Source organism: Ictidomys tridecemlineatus, chromosome 14 (assembly GCF_052094955.1).
Source record: "Ictidomys tridecemlineatus isolate mIctTri1 chromosome 14, mIctTri1.hap1, whole genome shotgun sequence".
NCBI classification, from domain to species: domain Eukaryota; kingdom Metazoa; phylum Chordata; class Mammalia; order Rodentia; family Sciuridae; genus Ictidomys; species Ictidomys tridecemlineatus.
In genome coordinates, this window is record NC_135490.1 from 66920531 (window position 1) to 66934777 (window position 14247).

At 39.6% G+C, this 14247-nt stretch overlaps 1 protein-coding gene across 1 annotated transcript; it reads right to left on the minus strand.

Annotated features, from left to right (window-relative positions):
- Positions 1 to 688: 688 nt before the first annotated feature.
- On the minus strand, positions 689 to 5498 carry Dkk4 (dickkopf Wnt signaling pathway inhibitor 4). Its single transcript, XM_005340306.4, has 4 exons — positions 4555 to 5498; positions 3014 to 3164; positions 2401 to 2553; positions 689 to 1354 (listed from the first exon to the last, which is right to left on the minus strand). Exons 1-4 carry the CDS (start codon positions 4663 to 4665, stop codon positions 1104 to 1106), a joined length of 666 nt encoding a protein of 221 aa, XP_005340363.1. The 5' UTR covers positions 4666 to 5498; the 3' UTR covers positions 689 to 1103.
- Between the last annotated feature and the right edge of the window lie 8749 nt (positions 5499 to 14247).

Consider the following 14247-nt stretch of genomic DNA (forward strand, 5'->3'; position numbering starts at 1 on the left):
CTCAAATATAAACATTAGATAAATATAAAATGGGAAAAGTTATCAAATGGTTAGGAAAGTTATTGAAAACAGAATATGTGAAATGCTTTGTAACTTGCAAAGGACTATCCAAACAGAAGATATTATTACCTTTGAGTCTTATTTTTTTGTCATAAATTATTTTGTGGTGAAATATAATTTCCCTTTCAACAAATGAAGGGAAATAAACAATAGAATTTTTAAAGAAAATTGCTGTATTTGCTCTGATAATTTTCCCTAATAAGATATGAGAATTTGTTTAGTCAGGTACCATCACTAATTTTTCCCCTAAGATATTGTTAGGTGCCAGCCCTGCACTAGGAATTACATAAAAATTTATGGGAATGTGGTTTTTTTGTGGGGGGAGTGGGTACCAGGGATTGAACTTGGGCACTTGACCACTGAACCACATCCCCCGCCCTATTTTGTATTTTATTTAGAGACATGGTCTTACTGAGTTGCTTAGTGCCTCACTTTTTGCTGAGGCTGGCTTTGAACTCACGATCCTTGTGCCTCAGCCTCCTGAGTCCCTGGGATTATAGGCGTGCACCATTGCGCCCAGCAGAGGATATACATGTTAATTGGCTTGACTATGGTAATCAGTCATCTATGTATATAGTGTATATCAAACCATCATTCTGTGTACCTTAAGGTATACTATTTCCTTTTCTAAAAAAAATTTATTTGAACTAATTGAGTCACTAGATCAGAATTCTTTTTTTAAAAAAAATTTTAATATCTATTTTTTACATGTAAAAACACAACACAATGCCTTTACTTTTATGTGGTGCTGAGAATCGAACCTGGGTCCCACCCATGCGAGAGAAGCGCTGTACCACTGAGCCACAATCCTGGCCCCTCTTTTTTTTTTTTTTTTTTAACTTACAGAATCATGTCAGATGAAAAGCCAAAGATGGCTTCCATTCATCACAATGTATCATCTCATAGTTCTCTAGTTTCAGTCTACTTCTGTTGCTGAAAGATTTGATTTTAAGAGAGATTTGTATGGAAGCACTTTAAAATTAATGTCTGAGAATCTGCTTGAGGACAATGAAAATTCTTCATATTGAAGTGTTTACAGCTTTTTATATTTTTTGGCATATTCTTAACCGTGCATGTTGTCTATTGCCAGTCACTTGGCTTCGACATAATAGTCCAGGACCACAGTCACAGCGCTGGAAGATTTCTGGAGCCTGAGCAGTATCCTTATGTCCTCTTCTAGAGCAGACTTGTCCCTCTAATAGGACTGGTTTGCAAATTTTAGTCCAAAAATGACGAGCACAGCAAAGTCCAGAGCCACAGTCAAAGGTTCTCAGACAGCTTTCTCCCTCTTGTCCTGTAACAAGATTGATATGAACTTTAGTGGTAAGTGGGGGAAAGCTGGATGTAGGTGAATTGCTAATGGGACAAGATTAGAGATCTAGAACTGAAGGCCACAAAGTAAAAATAAGAATAGTCTTCAGGACATACAGAGTTAGATTTTCACACTAAAAGCAACAATGAAGCGGAAATCTCAGCCCATCTCAGCATTTATTGTTGTCTTATAAAGTTAAAACATTCATCAAGGGAAAACAGGATTTCTAGTCTTGAGACTAGAAAAAACATTTGGCAATGTTTTATTAAATGGGATTTATAGTGTATGAAGAGACCCTTCCTTACTTATGAAGGGGCCTACTTAATCTGAAGATACAAATAAGAATGGCCAGTTTACCGCTTTCAAACATTCTGGCTATGTTAGAGAGGAATTTAGACTATAACTTTGTTTAAAAAAAAAAAAAAAAAACTTTGTACAAGGCTGAAAAGTTAATGCATCTACTTTCATTTCTATTTTATATCCTCAGGATCTAGAAAGGGAAACTACGACTTATTAAATTACCATATAAGCAGAAGAAAGCTGTATGTTTGCCAGGCATGGTGATCCATGCCTGTAATCCCAGCAGTTTGGGATGCTGAGGCAGAAGGATTCCAAGTTAGAGGCCACCCTCAGCAATTTAGCAAATCTCTAAGGAACTTAGTGAGACCTTGTCTCAAAATAAAAAATAAGAAGGACTGAGCATGTGGCTCAGTGGGTAAAGTACCTCTGAGTTTAATCCCTGGGACCAAAAAAAAAAAAGGTGTATGTGTGTCAAACTGAACTCAATAAAAGGTTTTCTTGCTAACCAGTCTATTGTTAACAGCCATTCTCCTGTCCTCTTGGCCTACTGACTACCTTATACTGCTCCCTGCATGCTCTCTGCAACTTCTTATAGAAAGAGATTACAAACAAGACACGTTCCCTGTTTCCAAGGCAGAGAAGAATAGTCAGTTTCAGCCTTTTCTTATGAGACTGGAAGGAGAAGATCTTTTTCTTAAAACAAAAATGCCTCCATGATGCTCTCTCACCCTTACTGCCTTGTGGTTTCTTAATATTTGACTTCCTCTTGGGTTTGTTTTCCTCCATTGGATGCTCAGTTGTTCCTTTTGTGTCTGTGCCATCTTGGTCATCAGTCTGTCTTTCCAGTATTGGGGCTGCATCTTCCATTGTAGTGCAGACATCTGAGGGATAAGCAGGTGGCACTAGAGTTAATAACTTCAACAGAACAACAGACATGCTAGTTATGCTGTTATACAATTTGGCATCACTTCTGTCTTCCAGTTATGCATAACTTTCTAGATATCTGGGACATGCACTAAATATTTACATGCTGACATATGTCAAAGAAGGTTAAATAATTAATAGAATCCAAATGAAAAATAGAAAAATTTGAATGATTCTAACTTGAAGGTTTCCTTTAAAATCATCATTCCAAGGCACTGGCTACAGTTGTTTGCCAGGAAGTGAACTATTTTGTTTCATCAAGAAGAGACAGCTGTATAAATATATTTCAAGCATGACTAGGAAGCCCTTAGAGTGCCTTTCTTGGAATCTTCTAGTCTATGAGATTCCAATGCTGTCTTCAGTTTATAAATCACTTGACTGAAGCAAGGCAGTCCTGCTGGGTTTTTGATTGCTCACCGTTCATGCAGAGTGTTCCTGGGCAGCACATGGCATTTCGCTGGCACCTCCTCCGCAACCCTTGGCATGTAGCACAGAATGGCTTCTCATCACGGGGCTTGAGGCAGAATTTTCTAGTGTTGCAGTCCTTGTCAGACATGCACTGGGAACCCTGTGAAGGAAAACTTGTCACAAGGCTAGGTAATCAAACAAGAAGTAAGATGGCTTTATTTAAGGAGATGGAGGAGGCCAAATCATAGTAGCACTTTGAATGCTGTGACAAAGGCAGGGGCTGGGGTTGTGACTCAGTGGTAGAGTGCTTGCCTCGCATGTGTGAGGCACTGGGTTTAATCCTCAGCACCACATTAAAATAAATAAATAAAATAAAAGGATTTGTCCATCTACAACTAAAAGAAAAATTTTTTTAAAAAACTTAGGCAGAATTCTAATTTTTCAGTGTAGTTGGTTTTCTCCCACAAAGGGGAGATCAAATCACCTGCAACGAGACTTTAGCACTGCAAAGGTTGTTTATGTTTGAAAAATTGTCATACTTTCCAAAACTTTAATTTCCTCATTCTCTTTGTGAAAAGGAAAGAAAATGCTTTCCTATGTTTGTCTTATAGATGGCTATGAAGTATCTAATTTATATCTCAACTTTAGAGGCTGTGCTACAGTTCAGTTAAGTATAAAGTTGGCATTTGTAGCATTCTTATTTGATTTTTTACTCTAGTGAATCAGTTATTGCCTCAATGATCCTTACCCAATTTAACAGTTCTTTGATTTTTAGTGATGCCTCATTCATTTGCACAGAGAAAAAGATACTATAGATCAGGTTTTTTCATCCACAGTTGATGCTCTTTCATATACAATATATATATAGTATAGTACTATATACTATATATGTCATAATGTGTATATGTAGTATATGTATATACAGTATATCTAGTATAGTATATATTATTTGCAGGGATATACTAAACATAATATCTAATATAGAATATTGTATATGTACACATATACATACACATATGTATTTATGTATCCCTAAAACAATTCTGTGAAGTGAGATGGTGACAATAACAATGCATCATGTTACTGCATTTAAATTATACCCCTCCCCATGTTTACTGGCAATGTGGTCTTGGTTAAATTACTCAACATTTCTGAGTCTTATTTCTTCATCTATGATTGTAAATGTGAATCTCTCTCAAGTTGTGGGGATGATTAAGTGAGATGTTGTATATAAAAGCCTGGCACACGGTAGAGCTTTTTAAAAGTTAGTTTATTCCCTGAGCTGAATGTCCTGAAAAACCACTTGACTCTTTTAGTAAGTTACTGCTGAGGCAATTGGATTCTCCCTGGGAACCTTCCCAATTCCACAATCAATTCAGATAAGCTATTTCACACATTAAGATAAGCTATTTATTAAGATAAGCTATTTATTTATTTATTTATTTTAGATAAGCTATTTCACACATTAATTTGAACAACTTATTTAAGCCTGAATGCAACACCCATCACCCACCTCCAAGTGCCAGCGCTTTCACCCTAGGTGTACTCACCTTCCTAGCCCCTTGCACGTCCGCAGAGGTCTTGATGTTGTTGAAGTCCAGAACCAGAGCTCCCAGGGGTGAGCAGAACCAGCTGAGTCCCAGCAAGGCCACCAGCATCATCCTTCAGTTTCCCGGGTCTCTTTGATGTTCACAGCACTTTGCGTGTCCCCCCAAATTGGGCTGCTCCAAACCCACAGCAGAGCTTCTGCCAAGCTGGAAACTACAAGTCGCCTGTAACCTTGTTCTGAAAGAGAAGCAAATCTGCCTACGGAAGGTGTATGAAATTGAAGGAGCAGGTCTGATCAACAGGTTCTTTCTGCAACTATTTATAGCCAGATGTGCCCCCTCATCCTTCTCCTCCCTCTCTTCGCTTCCTTCCTTTTTACCCCACACAGGCTTCAACAAATCCTTTCAAATCTGTTTGATCAATAGTTCAAAACAAGGACTCGATAGAAGGAGACAAGAGGCAGGGCTGCAGCGGCTTCTCCTCCAGGGGTTGAATCCCTCTTAATTATTGCATATCAAAGTTAGTTCAAAGGGCCTGCAGGAGAGCAGGATGTCTGTATCAAAGGCAAACTATGATAATCACCTGCATTTCCGACCTTCAGTAATCCTTTGGGGAGGGGTGGGGGGAGTCTAAGATCTGTTTTCATAGCTAATTGTGCTCAAAGAAAGAATGAATCATACTGGCCAATATGCTGTAGAAGATGCCAAAAATGAATGTTACCAAATTTTCGGAGAAGCTTTAAACTGTTTCAGATAGTGTGGACAGATAGAGAAAATTGTCTTCAATTAGCTCTGGCATCTGGATGTAAAAATCTCAATAGCTTAAAAATAATTATGAACGTTAATAGTGCCTGTTCTGACTAAATGGCAATAGGGAAATTATTCTTACAATGAAAATTGAACTGCTTAAAGTCAGAGATATTTAATGAGGAAAATAATGGGGTATATAAAAATCCCATTTAAAAATATTTTTGATGGTGGAAACCACAGAAATCCCATTTTATATAGATTTATGCAGGTCATTAGAATGCTTTTGATTCATTTTATGAACAATGTATTTAATTTGTATTGCATTAGGTTAAATTAACATAAGCAGAACTGGTCTTTAAGTCTCCAGCTGATTCCAGATGAAATTTCATGCATTTCCAATTTTCCAAATTTGAATGTTTAAAAATTGTTTTAGTCTTTTTGTTGTTGATTTTAAATTCTTTCTTTTTAAAACAGGGGTCTTGCTATGTTGCCCAAGCTGAGCTTGAACTCTTTGGCTCAGGCTGTCTTCCTGCCTCAGCCACCCCAGTAGCTGCCAAGAGGTAGTGCCACCTTGCCTGGCACTATCTGATTTTTTTTTTCTAGAAAGACAGAGAAATCATGTATTGCTGCTTTGAGTACTTTAAGGGTAGAACAATCTAGATCTGGGTCAAAATTTTCCTTTTTCCTCTCTTCATTGTTTTCATTGTTCTCAGGATAAGTCCATCCCAGTACCTCAGGTAAGGTATTATTTAAAATCTAAAAAGGCAGGTTTTTTATACCATTTTTTTAAGTGGCAACCTTAGTTTTACCAGGTCTTCTTCCAGGACAACCTCACATGAGCCCCTGGTCTTGGATCTTGACATTCTGTGTAATGAAAATATTCTTGCTGTGTGTGTGTGTGTGTGTGTGTGTGTGAGAGAGAGAGAGAGAGAGAGAGAGAGAGAGAGAGAGAGAGGGAGGCGGGGGGATGGAACCCATGGCCTCATGCATGTTAGGCAAGCACTCTACCATGGAGCACTTGACCCATGCTGCATTTCTCACTTTGAGTAAGGTACGATGTGGGTCAAGAGTTGAACTGGGAAATATGCCTTTAGGTTACTTGGCTCTCTTCCTTGCGTTGGTGTTATTTGGTGCTGCTCATGTAATACATTGGGAGTTCCTTCTTTGTCAACTACTATTTTTTTAAAATCTCTTAAACTGACAACATCAAACACCCTTTGATAATGTGATAAGCCAGCAAGTAGGGATGGTACAGAATTTATTTTGAAGTTGGGCAATTATGACCAAGGATAAAGGCGAGAGCCCCAGGGTCCCCTGTCTGCTGAGTCTCTCCACTTCCTGTTGCCTAAATGCAGAAAAAATGTCAGGGTACCAAAGGCCATTGGTGCTATACAGACAAAAAGGGCTGGTAAGAGATGCTGTAACACAATACAGAATCTTAAGGATGTAGTAGAACCTGTGTTCAATGTTGGAAATGATGTATGAAAACTCTGAGTATACAGAGTCCAGACAGAAGACATATGGATGGGTGGCTTGTGTATATTATGATAAACATTAAAATAAATGCAGAGTTGGAGGACCTACCAACATATCAATACAGAGGAGGGCATGATTTAGATCTTCTGGAGAAATAAAGGAATGTGTTTACAGAACAGGTGATATTTGGGCTGTATTTTGTGGGATGAATAGAGGTTTGCTAGGTTGAGAGGCATGGATTGGTCTCACCCCCGGTCCTGACAAGTGCAGGGAAGTGTATGTAGGTTCTAGTGAGAGATTCAGTGTGGCTGGGGCAGATAATGGGAAGACAAGATGAGGCTGACTGTGCCACACCTGATAAACCATGTCAAGTAAACTGGATTTTATTCTCTTTGCCATAGAAAGTCCTTAATGATACTTGAACCTGAAAATGGCACGCCCTAATTTGCTTTCTAGGAAAATGGTGCTGGTGGTAGTGTGGAACTGAGGTTGTGGTGAATAAAAGGTGATGCAGGGAGGTCATTCAGGACTCAGCTGTGACTGTTCTATGACAATGCAGAGGTCTAATCTCTGGCAGTGACTCATGGCAATGAGAACTAAACAACAGATGGAGTTCTGAAATTGTATCTACACCATTTTGTGTAGGTGTGGGAAGTGATTGGGAGGGAGGAGCCAAGAATAAATCTGACATTTCAAATTTGGGGTCATGGGATTGGGACTGGGATTTCAGACTAGAAAGCAAGTTGGGGGAGGCAGGACAACAGTTTGCCTTGAAAAGCTCTCCAAATAATCAAGTATTTGCTGAATATGTAGTATTGAAGTATAAGATTAACTAACATCTTGCATGAATGATAGTGATCTCCATTTTGTCTCCCAGAAACAGAAGAGTTAATCTTCTCTCTGTCTCTCTCTCTCTCTCTCTCTCTGTCTCTCTCTCTCTCTCTGTCAGCACTGAAAGAGTGTTGGCTTTGGAGTCAGGCACACCTTATTTGGTCCCCATGCTTGCTTCCCTTCTTGGGCTTCCACTCCCATCCCCTGTGCCTCCGTATGCCTATCATAGCACTTATAAAACTCTCGTTATTTGTCTTTATATCTAAATGTTAAGCTCTGTGAGGGCGGGCCTGTAGCTAATTTATATTCTCATGTTTTGAGTGCTTGGCACATAATAAATGTTTTTATGTGATGCAAGAATGCATATATGAGTGGATTTAAAAAATTTGTGACCTCAAGCAAATTAGTTCACCAATCTAGAAGACTGCAATCTCTTCAATTGTACAACTAGCACTATCTAACTCAAGAAGACAATATTCTAAGGGTTCAGTGTCTGAATACATGCACAGGGCCTGGTGGGGTAACTAGCACTCATAAAACTCTAAGCAATTGTCACTCGTCAATTTTCCAGGCTAGAATATTCCATCATCATATAATCTTTAGCACCTAGCAATCAGATAGCCATATCATGGCAGGCTTTCAATAGTTGTTTTGTACAATGCTTAAAAAAAAATAAACCAACTATTTCTGTTTCTCAAAGGTCAGAGCAACTTGGAGGGGTGTAGGTAGGTGAAGTACTCCCTAGATAATGACTTTTGATATATTTTCAAATTTGCCAAGCGGCTTGCCTATTGGTAACAGTCCTCAGCTAGGATGGCAATAAACAAGATGAGATGCCCTCCTGGCAGCGTCTACTGTCACAAGCTGCATCTCAATTTTCTGGGGATTAGAGGTAATGGGAAGAGTGTGACAGAGAGGAAGAAAGGAAGAAAATGAAAGCTTTAAAAAATGTTTCTGCTTAAAAAGGTGTCTCTGCTTCTGGGTTACTCCACTGGATGCAAACTAGACCAACAGCACAACAGGGACCCCTTGAGCAGTAGGCAGCATCTTGAACTGTAGCTGTCTTTTTGAAAAAACCACTTCATTCACTGTAGAACAAGGGAAGCACTCCTGGGCAGTTTTGGCCAAGATGTTGCCATTTTGATGCCCCCTGGCAAGGATTATGGGTTAATTGAAAATCTCAAACTGATCCTTAGTTTTGTAGCGAACACCTGGACCAATGAAACACCAAAATTGAGCATTATTGAGTAAGCTTAGAGGAAACAAATATGCCCAGAAGAAATTTCCAAAGGTCCCGGTTTTAGCACTGTATGTCTGATCACACTCTGGGTGTCTCCAGACCTAGAAAAGAATTGCAGGCTTGCGTCTGACAGCTGACACCTGTATTCTCCCAAATTACAGCTGCTATGGTTCAAGTCAAAGGCAGTGTCAGAATTGATGATTTATATTCACGGAATGGAAACTTTTATTTGTTATGGCTTCAGTGTCAAAACCAGTTTGATTTCCATAAATTTACTTTTCTTAAAAGAAACATCAAAGTAACTGAAACAAGCAGATCTTTGGCAGAATCTCACAGGAAATGTTCAATAAAATCAGAGATGAGAAAGGGCATGTTGGTGGGAGCAGACAAAGACTGCAGGATATAATCACAGAGCTGATGTAATCATTACCTTTTACCTACCTGGGGTCAAGAGGTAAAGCAAACCGTGTACAAATGCTGAGGAGCAAGAGTTTGTCAGGTGTCTTGCAACAAAGTGTGGGGTTTGCACAGGATAGGTTGGAAAGCAGGGAATCTGAGAGGTCATGTCACCTCTTAATCTCAGTTCTTTCTGATTTGGGGATCTCTCCTATACCATTTTTCCAAGAGTTTAGGGTGGGGTGTGCTTTGTCTCCATGTTGCCCAGTTGCATAAGGCACTATTCTTACCATATTTTCTGTAAAAGTAACTGCCTTGGAAATGGTGTGAGATGGCATTGTTAGGGACCTTCCTTCTCTAGCATAAATGGTCTTGGTTCCTCCTCCCACACCAGGCATCTCTCTGGGAATAGCACCAGGCTCCCCAGACATTCCATCCTCAAAGATGGTTTCTGTCAACTTTTTTGGGGGGTGGGTACCAAGGGTGGAACTCAGGGTACTCAACCACTGAGCCACTTCCCCAACCCTGTTTTGTATTCTATTTAGAGACAGGGTCTCACTGAGTTGCTTAGCATCTTGCCATTGCTAAGGCTGGCTTTGAACTTGTAATCCTCCTGCCTGAGCCTCCTGAGCTGCTGGGATAACGGGTGTGCGCCATTGCACCTGGCCCATCTTTTTGTTTAAAACAGGATTTGATGCTATTTCTTGTGACTTCATAAATCCCGAATGCCTCACCCTAGTCCTGGGCACCCTCCCGTCTCTTGCTTCTCTGTGCCAAGCCAGCTGACATATGTTACACAAATTGCAATGGGAGTGACAAGAGAAGAAACTGACCCTGTCTCAATACATAGTACTTGGAAAACGTTGCTCTTCACTTGTTCAGTGAAGGAGTTGGTGATTTGAGAGGAGGACAGATGTGCATTTGAGTGGACTTGGGTTGATGCTGCTCTGACTCTGTGAGTGACATCCTGCATCGGTCTCTGTGTATCCCAGCAATATTCCACAGAGTATGCATGTACATTTTTGGTGTTTTATAAAAACCCCGAGTTATAGTTATGTTTCAAGAGTAGTTCATGGCCAAATTCTTTTTTAAAAATATTTATTTTTAAGGTTTGGTTGGACACAATATCTTTATTTTAGATTTATGTGGTGCTGAGGATTGAACCCAGTGCCTCATGCATGTTAGTTAGGTGAGCACCCTACCACTGAGCCACAACCCCAACCCAGGGCCAAATTCTTGAGGCTTCTTTCAGTCTTACAATTTTATGAAATTCTCCCATATGAAGTAACAACTTAGAAAGCAAAGCATTTTCCTGGAGTTCCCTTTGATTTATTCTCTTTATTGGCTTAAAAGCAAATACTATGCCAGGAGGTGCACATTGGAAAGAGGACAGAAACCACTCCACTAAGTGGAGCCCTCTTCCAATTTTTTCCATTTAATTCATTATCTTCCATTTCTACTGTTATCTCCTATATGTTTTTCCATCATTTGAGCCTCTTTTGCCTCATTTCTCTTCATTTCCTTAATTTTTCTTTTCATTGTATCCCTGTAACCCCACATTGTTTCCCATTTTTTCAATACAAATATTCTCTCAAATTTGATGATGTTCTGGTGGCATTTTGAGCCTAAAGGGAATGGTAAGCTGATGGTTAGTTCTGTCCCTTGTGCCCTTTGGTACCTATGTTGGGATGGTGGCCTCCTCTATGTGGGCTTGTGATTCACTGTCTCCAGGAACCTAGTCTGGAGTGGTGTCTTGTGCATAAAAGGCTAGAAGGTTTGTAGAGGTGGGCAAGGACCGTAGTAAGCTCCACAGCAACCCTGTGTGTGACTTGGGGCAGAGGCTGTCATTACCAGGTAGTCCACAAGCCCTAGGAAGACTTTTTCTTGGATGGAGTAAGCAAAGAGGGATCCTCCAGGTCTGCAGCCTCTTCCCTTTTGACAGAATATGTTCTCCCATGATGCAGACCAAACTGGGTCTATATTTTTTTCTCAAAAGTAAGTGGTGAACCCCATTGTATTAGAATACTTCAAATATGCTAGAGTCCTAAATCTGAAAAAGCAAACTTTAAAAGATTAACGTTACCCATAACCTATGTACAACATGAGCTCTGGAATCCCCCACTGGAGAAAAGAGGCTGTGTGCCTTTAATTTCCCTGGGTGTTAGTGGGTGTTACATGATTCTAATATCCCTCCCCATTACCACTCCCACTTGAGGGTGAGTCTTCACCTAATTATTCCATCTTCCTGGTGTTGTGATATATCTGAGTCACTGGGTATGATCATGGCTCCTCTGTTCCAGGCTTTCAGGTGTGGTCTAAGTCTTCCTAGGACTTTGGCCAAAGAAAGTCTGTCTGCAGCTGAAACCTCCCTCTGGGTGGGCCCCATCTTACTACGAGTTTATTCTGGGGATCTCCATTTTAAAAATGAAGACATTGAGTACAGAGAGATCAAGCAATTTGCCCGAGGTCACATGGCTTGTGAGTTACAGACCTAGGATTTAAACATTTTCTGGTTCCAAAGTATATTCTTCCCTCCATACCACATTACATAGCTCATGAGCTGAAGTCCATCACCAAACTAATCAAGTCGATTGGAACATAGGTCTATTTATTCAATAAAAAATCACAGGGAACTGTGTTGTTGTTCTTATGTTATATGTAACTGTAGGGATGTCACCTTTTTTCCCATCTTTGGGGTAAATGGTACTTCACTAGGAAGTGCTTATGATTAAATAACTCTTTGGTTGTGTCAGCCAGGGTCTACCCTAACCTGTGGTACATTGAAAACTGATTTTATCATTTGAAGCTCCTTTGGACACTCAAATTTGACTCTAACTTTGATATAAAGTCCCCAGACACACTATCCAAACCTGATTCACAACTATGAGACTCTAGAAGATCTTGAATCAGGTTTGGGGGAGTAAGAGGAAGGTTAGGGTTTTTGTCTTGACAATAGGAAACTGGCCCTTTAGGTTTAGCTTGACTTTTACCTTGTCTTCTTGCTCCCTCTTGTGGCCAAAAGTGGGCCAAACAGAAAGTCTAATATAAATTCCAGGTATGTGTGATTCCAGAAACATTTCCCAATTTCTGGGGGAAATTCCCCAAGGAACAGCACTCTCCTTCTCATAAATCTAGGTACTTCACCACCTTATGAAAGTAAGTCAAACTTTTCTAATTATAAAATAAATACATGTTTCCAAATTTTAGAAATTTTGGAAAATACAGAAAAGGGTGAAGAAAATTAAAATAACTTATGCTCTGATTCAGCAAAAATAGTTACTGTCTGCCTTTGGTAAATTTTCCCAATTTTCTTTTTTTCTATGCAGTTACGTATACATATATACATGCAGCATTTATTTAATATGCAATGTTTCATCCATCATCAGCTCCATAATTAGTCATTACTTGTGCCCATATCTCTGTGAGCACCCTCTGCCAAGTTCCACTGTTTCCCCATTGGAGGTAGACACTGATGTTTATCACTCCCTTGCTTCTTCTTAAAATGAAATCACAACACACACATACACACAGACACAGACACAGACACACACACACACACACACACACACTGATTATACTAGATATACCTTTGTTTATACCTTTGTTTCCTCCTTTTTTTTTTTTTCCCTTCGCCAAGGCTTTCTCCTGGATAATCAAATATTATCAGGCATGATTGAATCATAACCCAGAACATGGATGTAGTATACTTTATTTAATGAATCTTCTAAATGTTAGCCATTTAGAGTCTTTTAAATTTTTTGCAACTTTAAATTATTTAAGCAATTAATGATAAATCTGGGCATAAACATATGATCACTTCCTTGAGGTGCGTGGATTCTAAGGTTATGAAATAAGTCCTTGATTCTGCTCTGCCTCTGCTGTGGAAGCCATTCCCCTCTTGTCCACATGAACCATTACAAGAAGTCTTTAGTTTCCTCCCAGGTTCAAATAGGTGCTGGCACTGCTGTGTTTCTGTGCTCAGCTGCCTCCTTGTTATAAGGTGCCTTCTTCTCTTCAAAGATACCATCAGCATTAGTTCAGTAGGTAAGGGATCTTCAGGTTTCATCAGAATTTTGGAGTCCTTGAAAAGAAGCACATGGACCCTTTTTCTATAAAGAAGGAAAATTAACACCATTGGCTTTAGAATCATACAGTATTCTTAACCCTTAGAGTCATTGAGCTACCAAAGCTTCACAGTAGTACTTCTGTTCTCAGCTGTTTTTTAATATTTCTGAGAATATATCTATGCTAACTTTATGGATTTTTCATTCTAAAAGGCAACATAATCAGATCAGCAAGTTATTCTGATGATCTGAGCAGGTGACCTGGATCCTGTGAACCCATTCATAGGGTGATACCCTCTCTCTGGGCCTCTCAACCTGATGACTCTGCCACTTTGGGAAGTTTCTTCAAATATTACCTCTAAGCACAATGCCCTGTACACAGTAAATACTTAGCACATGTCTCTCAAAGGAAGGAGTCTGAAATCCCTTTCTGCTCTAAAATTCTATAATTCTATAAAAATTCCATAGGAACAGAAGATTATTTACTACGATTTGTGAGAACCAACTGCAGTTTTGAGGTAGTGAAGGCCAGAGTGTTGATATGGTCACTCTTAATCTCGATCCAGCTAACTTGACAGGGAGCAAAGGAAGGATGCCTTTCTGCAGCACTTGTCTTCTGGAATGGTTTCTTTTATTGCCTTCCTGCTTCACTTGGAGAGAGAGCAGGTCTCTCTGGATGACCTGGGACTGGTCATGTCAGGTCCTTTCAGAAGACAAAACTTTGAAAAACAGGAGACAAGGAAAGAATGCTGCTAAATTCCTAAAGTGCTCTTTTAATGCCTGCTGTACTTGACAAAGGTCAGGTCTGAGCCAAATAGGCAAATGAATAAATATGGGTTTTACTTGTACAGCTTTTAAACTCCTATTGCATATTAATTTTCATGTTATTAACTAACAAACATTTTCCATCTGCCAGGTAGATTATGAACTCTGAAAACA

Coding starts and splice junctions, on each gene's coding strand:
- Dkk4 (XM_005340306.4), bottom strand. CDS start 4,665: ATGATGCTGGTGGCCTTGCTGGGACTCAGCTGGTTCTGCTCACCCCTG. Junction 2,554..3,013: donor AGGAACACTCTGCATGAACG/GTGAGCAATCAA, acceptor CTTATCCCTCAG/ATGTCTGCACTACAATGGAA. Junction 1,355..2,400: donor GAAACCACAAGGCAGTAAGG/GTGAGAGAGCAT, acceptor ATCTTGTTACAG/GACAAGAGGGAGAAAGCTGT.